Source organism: Neophocaena asiaeorientalis, unplaced genomic scaffold (assembly GCF_003031525.2).
Source record: "Neophocaena asiaeorientalis asiaeorientalis breed wild unplaced genomic scaffold, Neophocaena_asiaeorientalis_V1.1 scaffold123, whole genome shotgun sequence".
Taxonomy (NCBI): domain Eukaryota; kingdom Metazoa; phylum Chordata; class Mammalia; order Artiodactyla; family Phocoenidae; genus Neophocaena; species Neophocaena asiaeorientalis.
This window is the reverse complement of record NW_020173666.1, coordinates 4,406,664-4,427,617: the sequence shown is the minus strand read 5'-3', so window position 1 is coordinate 4,427,617 and position 20,954 is coordinate 4,406,664. Positions and strand designations below refer to the sequence as shown.

Here is a 20,954-nt window from a genome sequence, read left to right as displayed (position 1 = left end):
AATTAACTAAGTGTAGGGAGAAGTTTGTGTTCGACGAGAGATCACACTACATGGAATCAAAAGAACTAGGGTCTGGGTCCTGATTCTATCCTGTTTCAGCTTTTCCTGCCCTTGGGTGAGTCATTTATCAATTCTTTTGTTTTTGAGGCAGAGATAGCAGTATGCAGATTTTCGTGAATTTTTGATGGGGGTGGGTGGGCGTCAGACCCCCCTACCACCGTGTTGTTCAAAGGTCAACAGATGTACTTTGTGCATCTGTTAGCAAGATGTATCCTAAGGCAGCTGCTTCTTCACTTTATGCCATTTCAGCTTATGAAGTCTCAGGAACACTCTACTTCTGGATGGGAGGGTGGGTGATGGCGCGTGGGGTGGGGGATGGAGAGTTGGGGGGAGACCTCTACTGATACTGTATTGACTTCGTGTTTCATTGTTACCATTTTGCAGTGTTTGCTGCTGTCAAAACTCTTGGGAACAGTGCTATCACTCTATCCCTGTGTCAGTAAGCCTGCCAATCATAGAGCCACCAGACAGAATTGACCCTCACCTTGACCAGGCACCAACAGAAATCTTCCTTTTGGCCTTGAGTCATCTCCTGCCCCAACTACAGCAATTTCTGGTTTTATATTCTTCTTGAATATTGAATCACAAACTCTGAATGTGCTCAGGGCAGCCAACGCTTGCATTTTTAACTCCCACATTACATTAAGGAGGTGTCCTACACCCTTTTTTACCCATTGCTGGGCTGGATTCCAAACTGCTCATTCTTCTGTCACTCCTTTAAGGGACTACACTCTGGTCCATGCGCTCACTCCATTGACTTCCCGAGGGCCCTTGTTGAGTATGTTTCCAAAGGAAGGTGTGGCAGCTGGGGGCCATCTCTGAAAACTTAAGGCGCCTTCTTCCTTTGGGACCATGAATCATCTTCCTTCTCTGTCTCAACTTTAAAATTTTCCTTTTCCTCTGCAAATCAGAAGTTTCTTAATAGGATGTCTGCTGGGCTGTGTAATAGTCTCCAAAGGGAAGTGATGAAGGTTTTGGCTTGAATCGTTGAACTAGAGTTGGAAGAGTAATCTATGGTAATGTACCACAGGGAGCAGTCCATTACCAGCAGGATGGGCTACAGATGATGTAGGAAATTTAATTTTCCTAACTCTTCATTTTTATTGTACTTTACAAAAACAGTTCTCTGAAAGCATTTATTCTGAACGAATGGTGGGGATTCAAATTAATTTGTTCAGGGGTCTGAACCTTTTAGGATGAATATCCCATAAGATTTTAATTAAAATGTCCAGTAAAGAATCCACAGAGAATAAAATAAAACACATGACAAAATTATTTCCATTTTCTCCATACCCTCTCTTACTTTCATTCCTAACCCTCAGTAATCCCACAAGGAGTGGTTTCAGACTCCTCAAATCTTCCATCATAGGTAAGATACCTGTGGCATTCTACACAGTCTCAAAGACCAGGGGAATAAAATGGTACCAGGAGAAGCCTCAAGCAGAGGTTAATGCTTTCATCCAGAAACCCCCATCACTCCTTTCCTAATACAGGCCTTATGGAATACCATGATTCATCTCCCTCTTACTGGATTTGAAGGACTGAGGGCAGAAAATTCAAAGGGTGGCCCAAGGGTGAAAGAGTACAGCCTGATATTTACAGGCATCACCACCAACATTCCTTGGGGTCCATGTAGCCCCACCCCCCAAAGCCCTTTGCCAGATTCTCTGACCCTCCACCCTCCCCCAGCTTATTTGCCCCACCCTAGAAATCAGTTCAAGAAATCTAGCAGCAATGGGACATCTGTTTTGTCTCCGCAGGCTCTCCAACTTCTCTTCTGGGTAGTGGTTGAGATGGGGGTGGGGGCAGCAGCCTTTGGAGGACTAGTTCAATTCTATCATTTCACAACAAAGATGTAAGGCATTGTTAAGTCTCCATTTCCTTATCACCCCCGCCCATCCTCCCCTCACTTGCATCTTTCTCTCTCTCTCTCTCTCTCTCCCTTTATCAATAGATATAATACAGAGAGAGAAACAGTAATAATAATGGTGAGCAGAAGAGGGAAAAGCTGTAGGCACTTGCCTGAGGACTTATTTGGGTGAGAAGATGGGATACAATGCAATTTCCCAAGTCCACTTCATTCCTCAGCTCATCAGATGAGAGATGCTGGACCATCACGAAGGAAACACTTCCCTCCACCTTTGTCCCTCTTGTTACCCCCTAGCACTTGGGAGAGGAATAGAGGAGTCTGTCTTCCTCATGCCTGGCGGAACCACCCAAAGCCAGTACGCGTTTGTTGCACAGGTGTCTGTGCTCCCCTGGTCACGTTCTTACTGAGGCTCACTGTTTACCTATCTTGTCAATTTTCCTTCTCCTCCTGGTCAAGGTATTGGTCTGTGTAAAGTACTAAAACTTTCCTGGAAAAAGTTCTGCTTTCTTTATCCCTTGCTCCTTTTCCCAACAGCTGCTCCCCTGTAGAAAGAAGATAACAAAGCGCCCATCTGTATCAGTTTTCTAGGACTGCTGTATTCCAAAGTACCGAAAACTGGGGTGACTTGAAACAGAAATGCATTGTCTCACCGTTCTAGAGGCTAGAAGTCCAAAATCAAGGTTTCAGCAGGGCCATGCTTCCTCTGCAACCAGTAGGGGAATCCTTCCGTGCCTATTCCTAGCTTGTGGTGGTTTGCCAGCAATCTTTGGCATTCCATGGCTTAATAGACGCGTCACTCTAATCCTCCATTTTCATATAGTACTCTCTGTCTATATGTGTCTTCACAGCGTCTTCCCTCTGTGTATGCCGGTGTCTGTGTCCAAATTTCCACTCTGGATTAGGGGCCACTCTAACAACCTCATCTTAACTTGATTAAATCTACAAAGATCCTATTTCCAAATACGGCTGCATTCTGAGATTAAGACTGAGGGTTAAGACTTTAAGGGACTTCCCTGGTGGCTCAGTGGATAAGACTCCAAGCTCCCAATGCAGGCGGCCCAGGTTCGATCCCTGGTCAGGGAACTAGATCCCACATGCATGCCACAACTAAGAGTTCACATGCCACAACTGGGGAGCCCGCGTACAGCAACTAAGGAGCCGGCGAGCCACAACCAAGGAGCCCGCCTGAGGCAACTAAGTAAGACCCAGCACAACCTAATTAATTAATTAGTTAATTTTAAAAAAAGGCTTTAACACATCTTCTTTGGGGGTGACAGTTCAACCCATAACCTCACGGGGTTATAGGGACAATGAAATGAGATAATACATGGAAAGAGCCTAGTACATAGTTAATTTTAAAAAAAGGCTTTAACACATCTTCTTTGGGGGTGACAGTTCAACCCATAACCTCACGGGGTTATAGGGACAATGAAATGAGATAACGCATGGAAAGAGCCTAGTACAGTGTTTGGCACATAGTATACGATCGATCAGTCAGTATCAGCTGCCAACAATACTATTTTTATTATTACTCTTCTCTTTCTGCCCCATAGCATCTTTGCTAAAATGGCTTTATAAACAAGTCTTGACGGCAGGCACGTTTCAAAGAATATTCCAACTACTGCACAAAAATATAACCTCCAAATTCCTTGAGAAAAAAAATAATTACAATGGGTGACTGGGTAGCAAACCGTAGAATGTTCCTTGTTCTATCCACCGAGCTCTGAAGCTTCAAGGAAGCGTGGAATGTAGAGCTGCATAGGAATCGATAAAGTCCTCCAAAGAATCCGCTGACAACTGAATTTCTAAGTTCCTTTAGTTTGCAGAAAAAAATGTTTGATTCTATCCTGCACACTCTCCCTACATTGCCACAAAGAATATATGTTTATATTTTTTAAATAAAAGTCCCATCAAGGACAATAGATACACAAAGCGTTAGAAAACCGTAAGCCAAAGAACCAGTTAATTGACTGCTAATCGTCTCAGAAGTAGTGACTTAAAAATTAAAAAAAGGTGATCGCCTTTAGTTTTAACACATACCTCAGAATGTTGGCTCTATCCCTAGTTGTACAGCTGTGACTATCGTCACATCCAAGGCACTGCAACAACACCAGCATGCTTTTCTCTGCACTAATAAAACTTGTTTTGATTTAAATCTTCAGGGGACACCAGAAGGTAGTGTGTCACTCCCCCCAGCCCTCATTCATTTTAAGTCATTTTCCTACCAAAACAAGCTTTGGAGCTTCATCAGTCCCTGCTGCCAACTACGATGCATAATTCAGTACTTACTTATCTTGACCTAACTAGCAAATGCAGGAATTTAAACCAGTCTTGCTTTGGCTTGTTCACTTGGTCTTCGGCTGATCCTTTGAAACCATCTGTAACCTAGCGCCCTTGAGCAACTCTTGTCCCAGATTTTCCTTATATGTAAGGACTCGAAACAGAACACCCTTAAACTTGTCTGCAAGTAAGTCCACATGTATACAAAGGAAAGGTTTGCGTGTCTTTTTAAAAATCTTCATTTGTAAAAAAAATATGTAAACCTAGTGTCATAAAACCAAACTCTTTCGCAGCTTGCAAAACTTTTTGGCTGACAATAGGAGAGTCTGCTTTTCCCAGTGTTGTGAAAGTGGGCCTTCCTGTTTTCCACAGTAGAAGAACTGGAAGCCGTGAGAACAAAAGTCTGGCTTTTCTAGAATTTCTGGCAAGCCGTAACAATGAGACACCAGACGTTTGTGCTGCCCTCTGCCTCCCTGGAAGAGGTGAGCCTGCAAAGTCTTGAGTGTTTGCCACACTGACCCACCCTAGAGCATCCAAGACCCCAGGGACCAGGCAGCTTGGGTAGAAAATCGGAAAATCCAGACTAGGGATCACTTTCTGGCTTCATCCCCAAACTCTGCTCAAAAGATAGCAGAGCCCACATCCAGCTGGGTCTGGTCTACTTCGGAGGAGCATTTGAAAATACTTGCAAAGATAAAACTTCAATGTTTCACCTCTATTTCACAGATGAAATAGATGAAAACTTAGAAGCCTAGAATTTACAGAAACCAGAATCAACCAGAAATTGTTGAATTATGGGTATTAAAATATGGGCAATGAAATGTCAGTGTGTTTGAAAAGGAAACCAGGAACCCTAGATTACTCACCAGGCTAGAGAACTGTGGCTGCCAACAAGGCTGGGTTTCTGGTAGCTATAAGGGCATTAAACCAGTCGATGCATGTAAAGGACACACCATGAAATGTAAGGAATTATATGCCAATGTAAGTATTATCATCTAATCTCTAGAGTAGCACTTCTTAAGAGTAAGGGATGTGACCTGCTGAAAATCTCTTGATGTCTAAGGAGTGTATTAGTTATACTTGCCTCCCCTCCGGTTTCTATGGAAACTCTTCCACCATGGAAGATACCCCGCTTTCTAAAGACACAAGCTCTGGAATGTGCAGTCTTTCAGTGATGTGACAAGCGGAATAGTGCTTTGATATAGAATGTGGAGGTTACCAGCTGACAGTCTGGTCTGTTGAAACAGTACATAGTTCTCTGCTAGTGCTAAAGTTACATCACGTGGATTTCAGTGTATCTTTCATGTACCTTTTATGAATCATTTGACACCTATTTACTTTAATGCTCATCGCATAGCCTCAGTTTCATAATATCCTAATCAGGGCAAATCACTACCATGCACCAGTGTTATGAGGGGCCTTTCATTAAGTCACCACCTGGGCACCACATGTTACATAACTAGAAGCAAAATGCTGCAGAGGCATTGATGACCTTTCCCCAGTGGGCTATGTCCTAAGGCTACACTTTTGTGGAACGTTTTCAATAAAACTGTATTTCACGATAAAATATGCTTTAAAAATGAAATGTCTTATCTCTCCAGCATCCAATGTTCGTCTTTACAGACTTTCCCAAAGTTTCAAATTCCTTCATGTTTTCTATAGATGCATAGTGAAATTACCCCCCAATTAAAATGTATATAAGTGGCATACTGCATAATAATAATGAATAATAATCTTTCTCAAACCACAAGCAATCCCATCTTCTATCATGTTCACACTGACATGTGTTTGCAGGTTGCTTTGGGCTCCGGTGGGGACACTACCGTATGACGCTTTTATAACTTCTTGATTGGAGACGGAAGATTCCTAATTAAGGTGCAAAAATACAGAATGAATGTTTAGCAACCCTGACAAAAACACTGGTTAATTCAATAAAACCCTGGGAGAATATTTCACAAAAAAGTTCAAGATAATGGAAGTAGATTTAGTACATCTACATGAGCCCAGCATTCAAAAAATAAAATCACTAGTTAAGTGGACGCTTTCAATATTTTACATGTTTCTAAGAAGTCAACTGTTAAAATGATCTCATATTATGGTGCTTCTTAGTCACAAGAGAACTGCAAATAGCAATCTGGATACCAGTTAAACAGAAAACATGTTTTCCTTACAAATACCTTCTTGCCTCCAGAAAACCCTGCCTATTCACAAGTTTCATACATTTTCTCTCTGGAGTATACACTTCATTTTTAACACCCGTTTCCTAACATGAAACCTGAAGGTTAATACTTTGAAGCAATTATGCATTTGTTTTTAAATTGTGTATTCTAAAAAGGACATGTGACATACATTAAATCAATAGTTAATATCAATCCTAAATTGAACATGTGGAATCAGATCATCACTCCATCTGAAGATGAGAATGAAGGGAAATTAATTCATATTCCAGCTAAAGGAGATTTAACCGTTAACAGCTAATAATAACGAACATTTATGATCTGCTTACCATATGCCATGCACAGTTCTACTGATTTAATTAATCTTACCAGACCCAATGATGTGAGTGGCTATCACCCTCATTTTACTGATGAGGAAACCAAGACATAGAAGGGTTAAGGAACTCACCCAGATCACAGGTCCACTAAATGCTGAAGCCAGGATTTGAAGCCACTCTGAACTGCTTCCTTTGCTCTTAACTCCCTCACAAAATAACCTTTCAGTTTTCTAAGAGGTGTTTAATCAATTTTTTTTGTTTTTAAATGTTCTCATTCTGTTACCCTTCTCTTGATTAAAACAACAAAAAAATTTAATTATATTTTCTTATTAAGACTTCATTTATTTAGCAGCTTAAGACTGACAGCAAAGTTGAAGGGAAGGTACAGAGATTTTCAATATACCTCCTACCCTCAAACAGGCATAGCCTCCCTCATCATTAATATCCCCCACTGTCATATTGTGACTTACAGGAGACAGATACTTGGTCTTCTTCCCAGCCCTGGTACAGGGGTCCCAACCCTTGGAATTTGGAGTGATAGAAGCATCTTTTGTCACTCACTAGGAATCCCTTCAGAGCACATCTGAGTTTATGCTAATGAGGCACCTAGGCTGGGGCTCCTAGATAGCCTCAGGATGGAGCTGGTCACCAGGAAGACCAAGTGATTAGAGGGTAGGAACTTTCAGTTTTCCCCCACCCCCGCAACCTCCTTGAAGGGAAGAGGGGCTGGAGATTGAGTTCAGTTATCAAAGGCCAATATGTAATCAAGCATGCCTACATAATGAAGCCTCCATAAAAACCTAAAAGGGCAGAGTTCAGAGAGCTTCTGGATTGGTGACCACATGAAGATTCAGGGAGAGTGGTGCCCCAGAGAGAATGGAAGCTCCTCGCCCCTTCCCACCTACCTCACCCTAAGCAACTCTTCCATCTGGCTGTTCCTGAGTTATACCTCTTCATAACAAACCAGTAATCTAGTAAGTAAACTGGTTAATCTAACAAGTAAATTGGTTTCCTGAGTTCTGTGAGCTGATCTAGCAAATTAATGGAACCCCAGGGGGGATGCAGAAACCTCCAATTTATAGCCAGTCGTTCAGAAGCACAAATAACAATCTGCACTTGCGATTGGCAACTGAAATAGGGACAGTCTTTGGGACTGAGCCCCTAACCTGTGGGATCTGACACTAGTAGATAGTGTCAGACATGAATTAAATTTGTGGGAAACTCCATCAGTGTCCACTGAGAATTTGAGAATTGCTTGGTGGTGTTGAAATAAACCCATCGTACTCATTAGAGTGGAACCTTTGTTACAGCTGATGAACATACAGTGTCACATCATAATCACCCCAAATCCAAAGTCTGCATTCACTCTTGGTGTTGCACATCTATCTATCCATCATTATAAAAGTCCTCTGTGCTCCACCTGTTCATCCCTCCCTCCCTCCAACCCCTGATCTTTTCACTGTATCCACAGTTTTGCCTTTTCCAAAACGTCATATAGTCAGAATAAAAAACTTTTCAGGTGGGCTTCTTTCACTTCGTAATATACGTTTAGGGTTCTTCCACATCTTTTGATGGCTTGATGGTTCATTTCTTTTTAGCACTAAATAATATTCCACCACACTTTATTTGCCCATTCATCTCCTGAAGGACCTCTTGGTGGCTTCCACGTTTTGGCAATTATGAATAAAGCTGCTATAAACAGCTGTCTGCAGGTTTTTGTGTGGACATAAGTTTTCACCTTCTGCGGGCAAATACCAAGGAGTGCAACTGCTGGACTGGATGGTAAAAATATGGCTTAGTTTTGTAAGAAAATGCCAAACTGTCTTCCAAAGTGGCTGTACCATTTTTCATTCTCACCAGCAATAAACAAGAGTTCCTGTTGCTCCACATCCTCTTCAGCATTTGGTGTTGTCAGTGTTCCAGATTTTGGCCATTGTTACAGGTGTGTAGGAGTATCTCATTGCTTTGTTAAAAAAAAAAAATTTTTTTAACCCTGTGCATACCCAAAACAAAGACATTTGTAAAATTGTTAATGGTTTATCTTTAAATGTGGCCTTTAAAATCCTCTGAAGATGGATGTAAGCCTATAGCGAAGATACTTATTCTTAAACTAGAATATTCCTTTCTTCTATATTGAAACACTACTTTTAAGAGCGCCCAAAAAAGCATAAAAACATTTTTTAGCTCTAGTGTGAAAAAATGTATCGGTTGACAGCAAGTCTTAGGCAAAAGTACTGAAGTCCCCAAAATTAACTAGGATAAATTTTTAAAGTAACTAGGGCTCAGGATACATACTAAATTTTTTTTATTCTGCCCTTCAATGATACTTTTAGTTAGAATTACAATTATATGCATTTCTTTTTCTTTCCCTTGTCATTCCACTTTTAATTCTGCATGCCAGGACAGAAGATGAAGCCACAGCCACAACTGGGCAGACAGTGATGTGTAGACACACTGGACCTTTCTCACTCACTGCTTGCTGTAAAACCAGACAAACAATGGATGAAGCAACAAAATAAACCGTGAATCAAATCTACGTCATAGACACCAAGGAGAGCCGCAAAGTACCTCTATGGACACATGGAACAAAAGTCTAACAGAGCAGTCATTATAAACTCAAACGTATTCACGTTTTTACCAATCAGCTTAGAAAGGTGAAAGACAATAGGAGATCTCTTCAAAAAAGAAAAAATTAGGGATTACAAAGAGGAAAAACTATCTTATTATCAAGCTTTTGTCTTCCAAGTCTCTAAGATACTCTAAGGCCTGGGTCTCCAATCTCCGTGCCTGAGTCGTCTCTATTACAGGGCTTGACAAGCAAGAAAAAATACAAACTAGGTTATCTCTATGAGGCATCTCAACTCATAAAGAATTAATGCTACCCAGTGAAACATCTTATGGAACAAAGGGTGGGACACTAGACAGCTGCCTAGGAGCAAAGCTAATGAGGAACAGACCTACAAATTTCAGATCTCATTACCAAATTAAATTAATAAATAAATGAGCATACCATCTGAGAAACGACAAATCCAGGTCATCATAAAAATACATTTTATCTCAAAATTAGTCAGAAGGTTCGGTTAATTCTTTTAGTCTTAGTCTATACTCACTGGTATTAAATGGTACAGTTAATTCTTAGTCTTAGCCTCTATCCATCTAAATTCATTATTTTGAGATCAATTTTATTTCTACCCTAAGAAAAGAATGTGTGTAAACCATGGGTAAGTACATCATACATCACAGTGGGATTATGATGGTTAAGTCTGAAGCATAAAGTACTCTTAAAAAGAATACATTAAGTAAACTGCTAGTTACAGGTTTTCCTCTTATGTCCTTTGTAAAACTGAGCTACAGATTTGCTTATGGATCGATATGCCCAACTGAATATTTCCCTCTATTTTACTGTTCTCTAGAATTATCCTTTTTTTAAAAAAAATTTTTGTCTGCAACGGGTCTTAGTTGTGGCCCGCGGTATCTTTCATCGCGGCGCGTGGGCTTAGTTGTCTGGCACGGCACGTGGGATCTTAGTTCCTCAACCAAGGATCAAACCCACGTCCCCTGCACTGGAAGGCAGATTCTTAACCACTGCACCACCAGGCAAGTCCCTAGAATTAGCTTTTAAAAGATGGTATTAAACATCATTTAGCTATAGCATTGTGTGTATATTGTTATAAATAATAATTCCCCTCTTTAAGGAACCAAATCATTTACTCCAATACAGAGAGACAGGTAAGTAGATATGTGTACACATAGATGTGTCAAGATAGATACTTCTTTAGAATGAAAAGAAAAAAAATCACAACACTACAACATGCCTAAAATCTCTTGCATTAACCCAGCCTACTCTTGAGCATAAAAGAATTTATCAGAAGTAAATTACCATGAGCAATCCTTGACTCCTTATAGAGTAAAATATGGGGACCAATAGAAGCCAGGTGATAGATAAACTGGTATGTTTCATAAACATTTAATCCAAGCTCTCATCTTCTCTTGCCTGGATCACTGAAGTAGTCTTCTTCCAAATTCATCACCAACTCATCACCCCCAAAAGTCACTTTTCTAAAAAGTGATCATGACACATGTCAATTTAAAATTCTGCAATGGCTTCTCACTGAAGCCTACAGAATGACTGCAGCTACTTCAGCACTCAGGACCTGGCACCCACCTCAGTGCTCTCTGCTCTCCCATCTTTCTTTCCCTTGGCTCTGTCCAGAAGGCCCTTCCTCTCTTCTTTCCTCCTTAGCCCTCACTGGGAAACACCTCTCAGGTAAAGCCTGCTCACTGCCAGGGCCCAAACTGAAAGGCATTTCTGGGACTGGACTTCCTGCCCCAGCACCTCTGTCAGCCCTCCCCAACTCCGGGCTCTTTGGGGCGATCTGCATACTACACTGCAGGACTGGGTATTTAGGGGAGGGGCAGTGGGCGCTGTTTTCCCCACAGAACTACTGTCTTTCTGGAAGTCAGGGGCATGTGCGGCTAGTACTTAGCTCAATAGCTTAAGCAAAAAAGATTGACAGTCAGTAGATGTCTCGATAGAGATGTGAGAGAACGAACTATAAAACTGCAACTAGGAGTTACTTTCCAGGAAATAACACATGATCCAAATCCCAGCTCCTGTTTACCGTCTGGGTGATTCAGGACATGCACGTTTACCTCTCCACTGTAAAACTGGGACAAAAACGCTCACTGGTCACAGTGAGAGGGCCAATTAAGGTTAAGTTTGGGAAGGGCCCCGCACAGCACCAGGACTCAGCCCTTGTGAGCACTGCCTTCCCCTCCCCACGTTGCTGCATTCTATCATTGGAAGTTGAGAGTCAACGATGGTGAACAAGGATGCAGAACAAGCCAGGTGGAAGAGGGAAGGGTTACAAGGTAGAGAGTGGCAAATGAAAGCAGGATGTGGGAAGACGGAGAGCATGAACAGTCGCTTTAATGCAGAGGCCTCTTTTTAGCTTTTTTTTTTTTTTTCTTTTTTGGCTGCGCCTTAGGGCATGCGGTATCTTACTTCCCCCACGACCTTGCCCCCTGCATTGTGAGCACAGCGTCTTAACCACTGGACAGCCAGGGAAGTCCCAGAGCCTCTTTTGACAGCAAATTAAGGACCCCAGCCAGAACTGTAAGACTTAACTTTGGCAAAGAAATGAAAATCGGTAGGTCTAAGTTCTGGTCCCTACGCTGCTGCCCCAAGCCCTTCCATCCCTCCTCTCTAAATGAGGGAGTTGAGGACTCACTTCCAAGGTCTCTTCAGTCAGTGTCTTCCGCTACATCACCCTGCAATCTCTCTACTTATATAAAAGCCATAGGCTTTCAGCCGGCTACCAGGGACAAAGCATCAAGATGAAGTCAGAATATTGGAAACTGGGGCTGACTCTCAGATTCCAAGACCTAAAAAATTAAGTCATTAGCTGAAGGGCTTAAGGGAAGACACCACCCAGAGAATATGTAAATTACACACTGGTCTGTACAAAGGAGTTTGCATTTTAAAAGCCCTCTAGGGATCTCACTGACACCTCCCCTCCCCTACACTTTGCCCAAAAATACAGAGCAAAAGGAAAGTCTTTTAAAGGAAGAAGACTTCAGTAAACAGCAAGACAGAATGAACCTAGCCGATAAACAAACAGAATGAACCTAGCCGACAACTTAACCTAAAGATAAACTTAACAGATAAACCTACTACATTCTTTTCTGTAGCCTGAATAGGAATTAAGAGTAGGGGAAGGTCCTCCATGTACAGTTTGTCTACACAATGGATATTTTCCAAGCATTGCTAGGAAATGGGTGTAAATTGTAGGAACATTGCAGGGAAATGTAAGGTTTGGGGGAGGTGCATCTTGCAGGATCCTGCAAACAATAGTCACTTACTAACTCCCTTCCTCTCCCTTCCCAATGAGACCAAGTAGCTTCAAAGGCCTGATTCTGCATTTAAGGAATCCTCGAATTCTGGAGGAAAAATTTATGAACCATCACAAGTTACCAAATGGATACTTGGGGCTGAAAACATGATCTACCTCATCTGATAACCTCAGCAATTCCTACTCTTAAAAAAGAAACTACTCTCCCCCACCCCAAAAAAGAAAAAGGAATGCTTTGTCTGCAACCAGGGAGTAAAGATAAAAGAGTAGAATCCCATAGGATTCTAACTTGTTCTGCAATTCTCAACAGAAGTCTAAGCATGTCATCGTGAAAGGTGACAGGCTTTGAAAACGCAGGCAGACCACACGCTGCCGAGTTAGACAACAGAATAGCGTGTTTTGCAAGAAGGCCTCGGTTTAATTGCTCAGGGTTTACAAACATTTCGCAATTTGCCATTACATTTTCAGTGGAAGTGCCAGGATTTAAGTATGCATGATGCAACTGTCCAAGTGGTAGCTTTGGCATAAGCAGAATTTATTAAAGTCTTCATAAATGCGCCCCATTATAGCCAGGGCATGAGTCTTTACAGAACTGTATTTTGGAGTGGCTCCTGCATTTAAGAGTACATACTTTTTTCCTTTCTCACTCAATAAAAGCATATTCTCAGCACCCAGTAAGGCCCAAGCCCTGCAGGTAGAAGAAAGACTGAAATACAGACCATGCCCTCCAGGCCCTCACATCCATACTGGTTTTGTAAACTCATTTTCTCTTAACTCTCTATTTACACATTCACTTGTCAGCATTTTATTCATTCCAACACACTCAAACATTTTCATGCCATAAATTATACTATTACTTCTCTAAATAAGAAGTCTTGTTAGCGATTATATAAAAGCAACTGATTGGTGCTGAACTGGGCAGGGCTGAATTAATTTAAATGTAAAATGTGTCCCAATGAACTCAAACAACCATCTTGTATTTACCGAGATCAATGCCTCTGGGGCAACACTCTCCCCCTTCCCTGGGTTTGAACCAACAAAATCCAAGGGGGTAGGGATGCCGAGGGCTTCTCGCTGTATGGCACCTTCGGGAAAGAGGAGCTGTGCTCTTCATTTAAAAAAAGTTTTAACCTAATAAGCTTTGAAGTTTACATTTTTACACTAAGAAGAATCTAAAAAATAAAGTAGCAACTGTCCCTGAAATCTGCTAAGTATGATGTCTGGATGTATAATTCCCCTACTACCTCTACTCTCCTAATCTTCCAAACAGCATTTGCCGAAAATGACTGGATGCCATTACATTTCTACCAAGTTGATCTGGGATAGTTAACTATGGAGCATCATGGCATCAGGCTCCTGACCCGTGGAGGTCAGAGAACTGGGGTGCAGTCTGACGTTGCCACCAACAATGAATACGTGCCAGAGATCAAGTCACTTCAACCCGTCTAGGCTGACAGATGATTGCAAAATGCCATATTTTAAATACAAGATGAAGGAAATGGTGTCTTTTATCTCCGTGAGAACAGAGAAAGTCAGTTGTCAGTTTCGTGTCTTGATACATTCTTCCGAAGATATAGTTTCTTATAAACACTTGGATGGCAGCTTTCTAAAAGCAGAATAAAGATCCTTTTCCCCTGGTGACTTCTTACAGGCATGTACAAAGGACAGCAGGTAATCTACGTCTTCTTTGCCTGCTTTTTCACTAAGGAGCAATCTTGATGCCCAAGACTTAAAGCAAAATAAGACCTTATAAAAGATGGGAAAACACGGGTGAACACTACCTGTTTGGGACAATCTTTACCGTCTTTCAGCCTCACACGGAACTACGAGCTCTGTAAGAAGCACATGTTTGCTTTTCTCCTGCATCTGCCTTTTGAATAACAGGTTTGGGCTTCTTGAGCCCCACCCCATCTTCTAACTCAGCCAAAGAACACTCTGCTACAACTGACCCAACAGCGCTGGAATCTGCCAGGGAAGGGAAAGCAAATCTTCAGAAAGTGGTCCATGCCACCCCGGCCCCCAAACGACCCTGAGCCCACACGGTCAGTTCAAGTGAGCATCTCTAACCCTTCCCTCCCCAGCCCACACCCTAGTAAGGGATGCAATGTGATGTCATCAAGCCAATTTTCTCAGTGCCTGAAAATTTACAGAGTGAGACCTAAGCAAGAAATAACAAGATAAGCTTCCTGCCTGATAAACTTAAAAAACAATCTATCACCACAACTTTTATATATATGTTCATTGGGTTTTCTGGAATTTCACTGAAGGCCCACATTCATCAGTAATGTTCAGAAAATGCAAAAAGCGTTAACTTAAATTTTTTTTAATATATATTTTTTTAAACATTGGAGAGTCATTCTGAGATGGCCCACACTCTATGGAGTGGGTATCTCCCTGAATAAATCTGCTTTCAAAAAATAAATTAATTAAAATAAAATATCGGAGAGTGAGACGAGCAGATAGAAATCTTTGACCAACCTTCCCTGGCTCTCTGTACAGGAATAATCATAAATACCAAAGGACACCTGAAAATGGAATAACTGGGACTTTAGGATGTCTGGAAAGTTGAGACACAAGATCATTTGCAAGAAAAAAAAACAGAAAGACAGCTATTCTTTATTAAGCACCTACTATGTATCAGTATAGAGCACTAGCTATATATCAGCTTAGCTAAATCTCAGAAAACCTAAGAAGCAAATCTTTGCTTCACTTTTCAGGTAATGAAACAGAAGGTCAGTGGAATTGGGTACCTTGGCCAAGATCAGGCAGTCAGTCAATGGGAGGGCTGGGATTTGAATCCAGGCTAACTCACTCCAAAGTCCAAAAGCTTAATTACTGTGCTAAAAATGGTTTCATCATTACCAAAGAAGAGTTTTCTATAAACTACACCTCCTCCTATTTAAAAGAAAAAAAAACAAAAACAACTCCAAGTAAATCTAGAGCCTCTTCCAATGATCTACACAACTCCCAATTCCGAATCTTTCCACTGAAATGGACTTTTTAATGTGTGGAGTAAGATGTCTGACTGTAAGAACCCCACCCATCTGATTCCAGTCTACCTGCCTACCTAGAGCTCCACCAAAGCAAATCTACTAATTCCTCAAGGCACTGAACCCTGAACAAGTAAAAGCTTCATCCGCCATGCCTAAGAACTATTTTTCAGAAATTATGCCAAATCCACGGGCGGCTTTAGTTACTGGACATTTCAAAATGCATGACAATACGGATTTAGAAAAATAAGTCTTATTGTTTTTAGTCCCAAACACATAACAAGTATCCTGTAATTCTACAAGTTGAAAAACTGCAAACAAAGTAAACTTTCTGTGGTTCTGAGTAAGGAGGTAATTGTTTTCCTCTCCTGGTCAGACAACACACGGTGAAGAGATAAACATCAGTAACATCAGCCTCTTCCCAAATCCGACTGTGAGAGCACATCAGCCAAACAGTATTTATTTACATCTATTCTTTGAAGGACTCTGTCTTTTCCGCACCAACTTCTCAGCAGGTGTCCCAGATTAAACTGTGGAATATCATACCCGTTTGTTTAAAAAATATATCTTTGATGTGATCTGTGGCTGGTTATCTTTTTAATTAGGGTTTGAAATCCTAAACCGTGTGTATTTAACCCCCTAAGAGCTACAGCCGGAGAAGGACGACCCCGAGGGGTGGGCTTGTCGAGTCTGCGAGCGCGAAGGGAGCGCCGCGGCGCCGGGGTGCTGCCTGCTCCCGGGTCCTGCGACCCGCCCTCCCCGCGCCTCCGCTTCTCCAGGTAACTCACCAGGATGCCCATCACGTCGGTCCAGAGCCGGGAGAACGCCTCGGACAGACCAGCGCCCGCCTCAGGCTCCGGCGCGGGCTCGGCTTCGGGCTCGGGCGCCGCGCCGGCGGCTCCCTCAGCCGTGCGCGCCCGGTCCCCGGCGCCGGTCCCCGCCCGCCGCGTCACCACCGAGTCGCGCCTCCGCGCCACATCCCAAGCGGCCCCGGCCTCCGACCCGGCAGGGGCCCCCGGCAGGCGCCCGCACCTCGGCTCTCGGTGGCGACGGGCCGCGCGGCTGACAGGTCCAGAAACTTTCCCAGCCCGGCTCGGCAGGCTCAGCTCGGCAACCCGGTAGCAGGAGGCAAAGTTCGCACCACCGAGTTTTCCGGCGGGGAATTCTGGCGGCCCAGAAGCAATGCAACCCGCTGCAAAGGCGTCTCTTCCTGTGACGGGGACCGACTAACTAGGCACGAGACTTATTTCTTCCAGCAAGTCTGGGCAGGGCCCCGCGGGGTGACCGCGGCGCCTCTGGAACTTGGAGGGTACTTCCCGGGCCCCCTCTCTTCAAAATGAGCTCTTCCAGCTCCACATGACTCTCTTCCCTTGATGCTAAAGAAAGCGTTTAGCAACAAAAGGTGCTCTGATGTCAGGCTCTTTGCATGGAAATGAGCCGCAGACAGGAGAACAAATCGCCTGTTGAAAGAGCGGCCGCGCTGCTGTCTCCCGCCTGCACAAGTTTCCAATCACGCTATTCACTGGCACAGTTTGGGTCACAGAAACTCGAGAAAGTTAATCTTTAAGCTGCTCCTGCCGAAGGAGTACCCAAGTAGTGTAGTTACCCCGCACACCTCGCCCCTCCTGAGGTCAAGCGACCTCAGGAATTACAGCTCTGCCTCTGGCAGCCAAGACTTGGAAAAACAAGTGTGAAAGCTTGGGCACGAGCCATTGTTTGTATCGTGTTTATTACAAGGGGGGACATTTTGGTTCCTGGGCGGCCACAATGCCGTGCACTGCTCGGGGTGGCAGCTATTTAGGGGGAACGCGCTTTGGGTTTTAATGGTCCCTTTACAGTAAGGGCATAGGGAAGGGCCTTTTTCAGAAGGAAATGTTATGGTTGTAGCCATTAAGCCAACACACCTGGGGCCCCGTGTGTGTTTTTCTAAGGACGAGATCCATGACGGATTTATTTTATGAGGGAAATAGCCCTGTAGATGCATTTCTCCTTTTGTGATTGTTTCTTTAAAAGCCACTCAAGAATTCTCCCTGGGAGATGACAGTCCATGTCACATCGGGTCTGGTGATTGATCACTTTGTGAAACAGTTCAGAAACTACAATGAATTGCCCGTATGTTAAAGGACTGAGTGGAGCAAAAACCCAGGTGAGGTGCCCCAGGGAGAGAGCCCTTGCTTGTTTTAGAGGGCTCTGGCTGTCTTTGTTTTTTCCTTCTGAACCCACATGAAAGGAGGGGTACAAGATCATGTCCCTTGAAATTCCCCTCCTAAAGCGTTAATTACGGGATCCAAAGGATGAATAGCCCTTAGAAGAAAGTTCAAAATTGAAAAAAACTGAAAAAAAAAACTTTTTCAAAGGTAATTAAATTTATACGCATAATCCCCGATGACAAAGAAACAAAATGCAAAAGTTTCCCCTTGATAGGAAGGAGGCATTGTGTTGAAGTGGAGTGCTGGGTGCAGAGTCAGTATGACCAGGCCTGGTGCTTTTCCCTTGGCTGAGGCTGGAGTTAGATCAGGTGCGTGTTCTAAGATGCTGGGAATCCAAATAAATTCATTAAAGAATTGGTGGGCTTTATTATTATTACTATTATTATTACATCTATAAAGACATGAAAATAAGTAAACGATAGGAAAAGGTAAAATAACCATTGAGTTGATTTTATGTATACTTAAGAATTTCAATGTATTAGCCATGTGGTACCTTACTCAATTCAAGAAAATACAAAGGAGGGACTTCCTAAGTGGTCCAGTGGGTAAGACTCTGCGCTCCCAATGCAGGAGGCCAGGGTTCCATCCCTGGTGGGGGAACTAGATCCCGCATGCATGCTGCAACCAAGAAGTCTGCATGCTGCCACAACTAAGACCCAGCGCAACCTAAATAAATAAATAAATATTTTTTTAAAAAAAGGAAGAAGAAAATACAAAGGACGGTGCTGCTTCTACAGGGGGCAGCTAGTTTTCTGCATCAACACCTTCTAGCAAGTGACTGAGCATGAAGTCAAATGAGCAGGATGGTGGGGGTAGGACTCTCCAGCACCAGTTGTGAGTCTTTCTTCTAGACTCATCAGATCACCTGAGGGCAAAGCATTTAACTCTTCTGTGCTGCAGTTCTCCCATCCTAGAGGAGGCAAGGCCACCCTAATTGCCATGTACCTCCTCAGAGGAGATATTATATTTCAGGGTCATCTAAAGATAGGTACCATTTGGCAACAATACAAACACACATATCAATATAACTAAATCTTAGCCAGCATTTTGGTACTTAGAGAATCAAGCTACCCTAGAGATTTAAGCTCCTTGTCCTGGCATTCCCTAATAAATGGATAAGAAAATAAGTAATACATTTGAGGGGGAATGTTGCTACCTACAATTTTGCTGTCTGTACATAAATATGAAATTTTGAGCATTTTTCTACTTGTAGTACGTAATAATATTTTTGACCACCTGAATAATGAAGCTGAACCTTTTCGCTTATCAAGCTTCATGATGCTTCTACTCAAAATGAGTCTGATTACTTCTCCCAGATTGAGTCTTTTCTCCTTTGGTTAATGTCAATCGTCCAAAAATTCCTTCAGGGGCTTTTTAACAAAATATAAAGAATAATTAGCAACATCACAATCACCATCAAACTATTTCAGAGTCCCGTAGGGTACTGTTTACAAAGAGCTTTTTATAGTAGAATTATATCCCATGAGGGCGGGACAGAGCCTTGAAGGTGATCTTGAATGATCACTCCAAGTGAACACAGCTACATTGAGCAGAATCAAAGTCAAATGACTTGATTACTTTTAAAAGTTCTTTCATCTATGCTGTAATTTATTTGATTCCCGCAAAGCTCTGTAAGGTGGGCAAGTGTAGATGTGCCATTAAAGACATGTATAGGGAAAGTATACACGTAGGAATCCTGCTCTCTCTCCCTTTCTCTTTCCATCAGGGCTCTCCCTCATCCAGCTCTGTGGAATTGTTATGATGTTGGTAAGTGAACTCCAAGGACAGAAAGGGATCTAGAAGAGAATTTTCTAGACACCTAGTAGAGACCCAAAAGTTGACTGAAATCAATTCTGTGGGTTCTGATAAACATTTATTGCAATGAACTATCAGAATGCAGTCAATGAAAGTAAATATTGGAAATGCACCTGTCTCAGTAAGTGTTCCTTCTTGGAAAATTAGTCATACAGCTGCACATATATGCGTGCAACACGGAAGTACATACATACACACATACACATATAAATGCAAATACTGGATTGCTTTGTAAAAAATTGTTCCTTACTATGTGGCAGGATTACAAGTTTAAAAGCCACTAGTCTAGAAGCTGCAGGGTGTTGCCTGCAGTCTACTTAGGACATCATTTTGACATAAGTAAAAAAATCTATTGCCTGGCAGTAAAGGTGGAGTTTGGCAGTAACACAAATATAATGGGTTCAGGACAGAGCCCAGTTTGAATTTTCACTCAGGTTTCTATTAGACATTGGGCAAGTTATTTATCTCATCTGTAAAGTGGGATAGTTCATCTACTTAATACAGTTGCTATGGGCTTCCCTGGTGGCGCAGTGGTTGAGAGTCCGCCTGCCGATGGAGGGGACATGGGTTCGTGCCCCGGTCCGGGAGGATCCCACATGCCGCGGAGCGGCTGGGTTCGTGAGCCATGGCCGCTGAGCCTGCGCGTCCGGAGCCTGTGCTCCGCAACGGGGGAGGCCACAGCAGTAAGGGGCCCGCTTACTGCAAAAATATAAAAAAATAAAAAATTTTTAAAATATAAAAATAAATAAAAAATACAGTTGCTATGAGGTTGTGTGTGAAAATGCAGGCAGTAATTCTCTATGAATTAGAACTTTTTCCCCCCTTTCCCTCCCCCTATTCACTCATACCACGAGGTGATATCTATAAAATTTCCCTGTTCATACCTGTCTCTTGGGTCACATAAAGGAGTAATTCCTAGCCCTGGAATGTGGCTGCTGAGTGGAAGGGCTGGGAGGTTACCTATGGCAAGGTGGAGTCATAAGGGCTATTCAGTTTGGAAGTAAAGGTAGTAATAACAGTAATATCGATGTTATTTTTTGAAAATCAACTCTATGTCAGGCACTGTGTTTGATGTTTTAAAAATATTTTATTTAAACTTTAAATAGAATTTATCACTTCTCACTATGATCCAACCCTCCCACCCGCTCACTTCCCATTTCAGTACTCTGTTACATCCATCCATTGGTTCAAGCTACCAACCTCAGAGACATGCTTGAATCCTTCCCACACCTCACCATCACTCCCATCTAACCATGGACAAGCCCCGTGGATCCTACTTCCTAAATATGTGTCAAGTTCATCCACTTCTCTCTGTCTCCACTACCACACACCACCTTAGTCCATACTAGCTCCATCTTTTACAATTTTTTTTTTTTTTTTTTT

The 20,954-nt window shown here is 42.6% G+C and overlaps 1 protein-coding gene across 2 annotated transcripts in view; it reads right to left on the bottom strand.

The window, feature by feature from the left end:
• The window catches only part of SASH1 (SAM and SH3 domain containing 1), an 856,260-nt gene that overhangs the window by 171,843 nt on the left and 663,463 nt on the right, over positions 1-20,954 (bottom strand). The window contains exon 1 of one of the 2 annotated variants that reach the window (XM_024747972.1): positions 16,335-16,409. The exons of the other annotated variant lie outside the window; for it this stretch is intronic. Coding sequence (XP_024603740.1) covers positions 16,335-16,346 — 12 coding nt within the window. The 5' untranslated portion in view covers positions 16,347-16,409. Of the gene's footprint in view, positions 1-16,334; positions 16,410-20,954 lie in introns of those variants that run through there. 2 annotated transcript variants of the gene reach the window in all.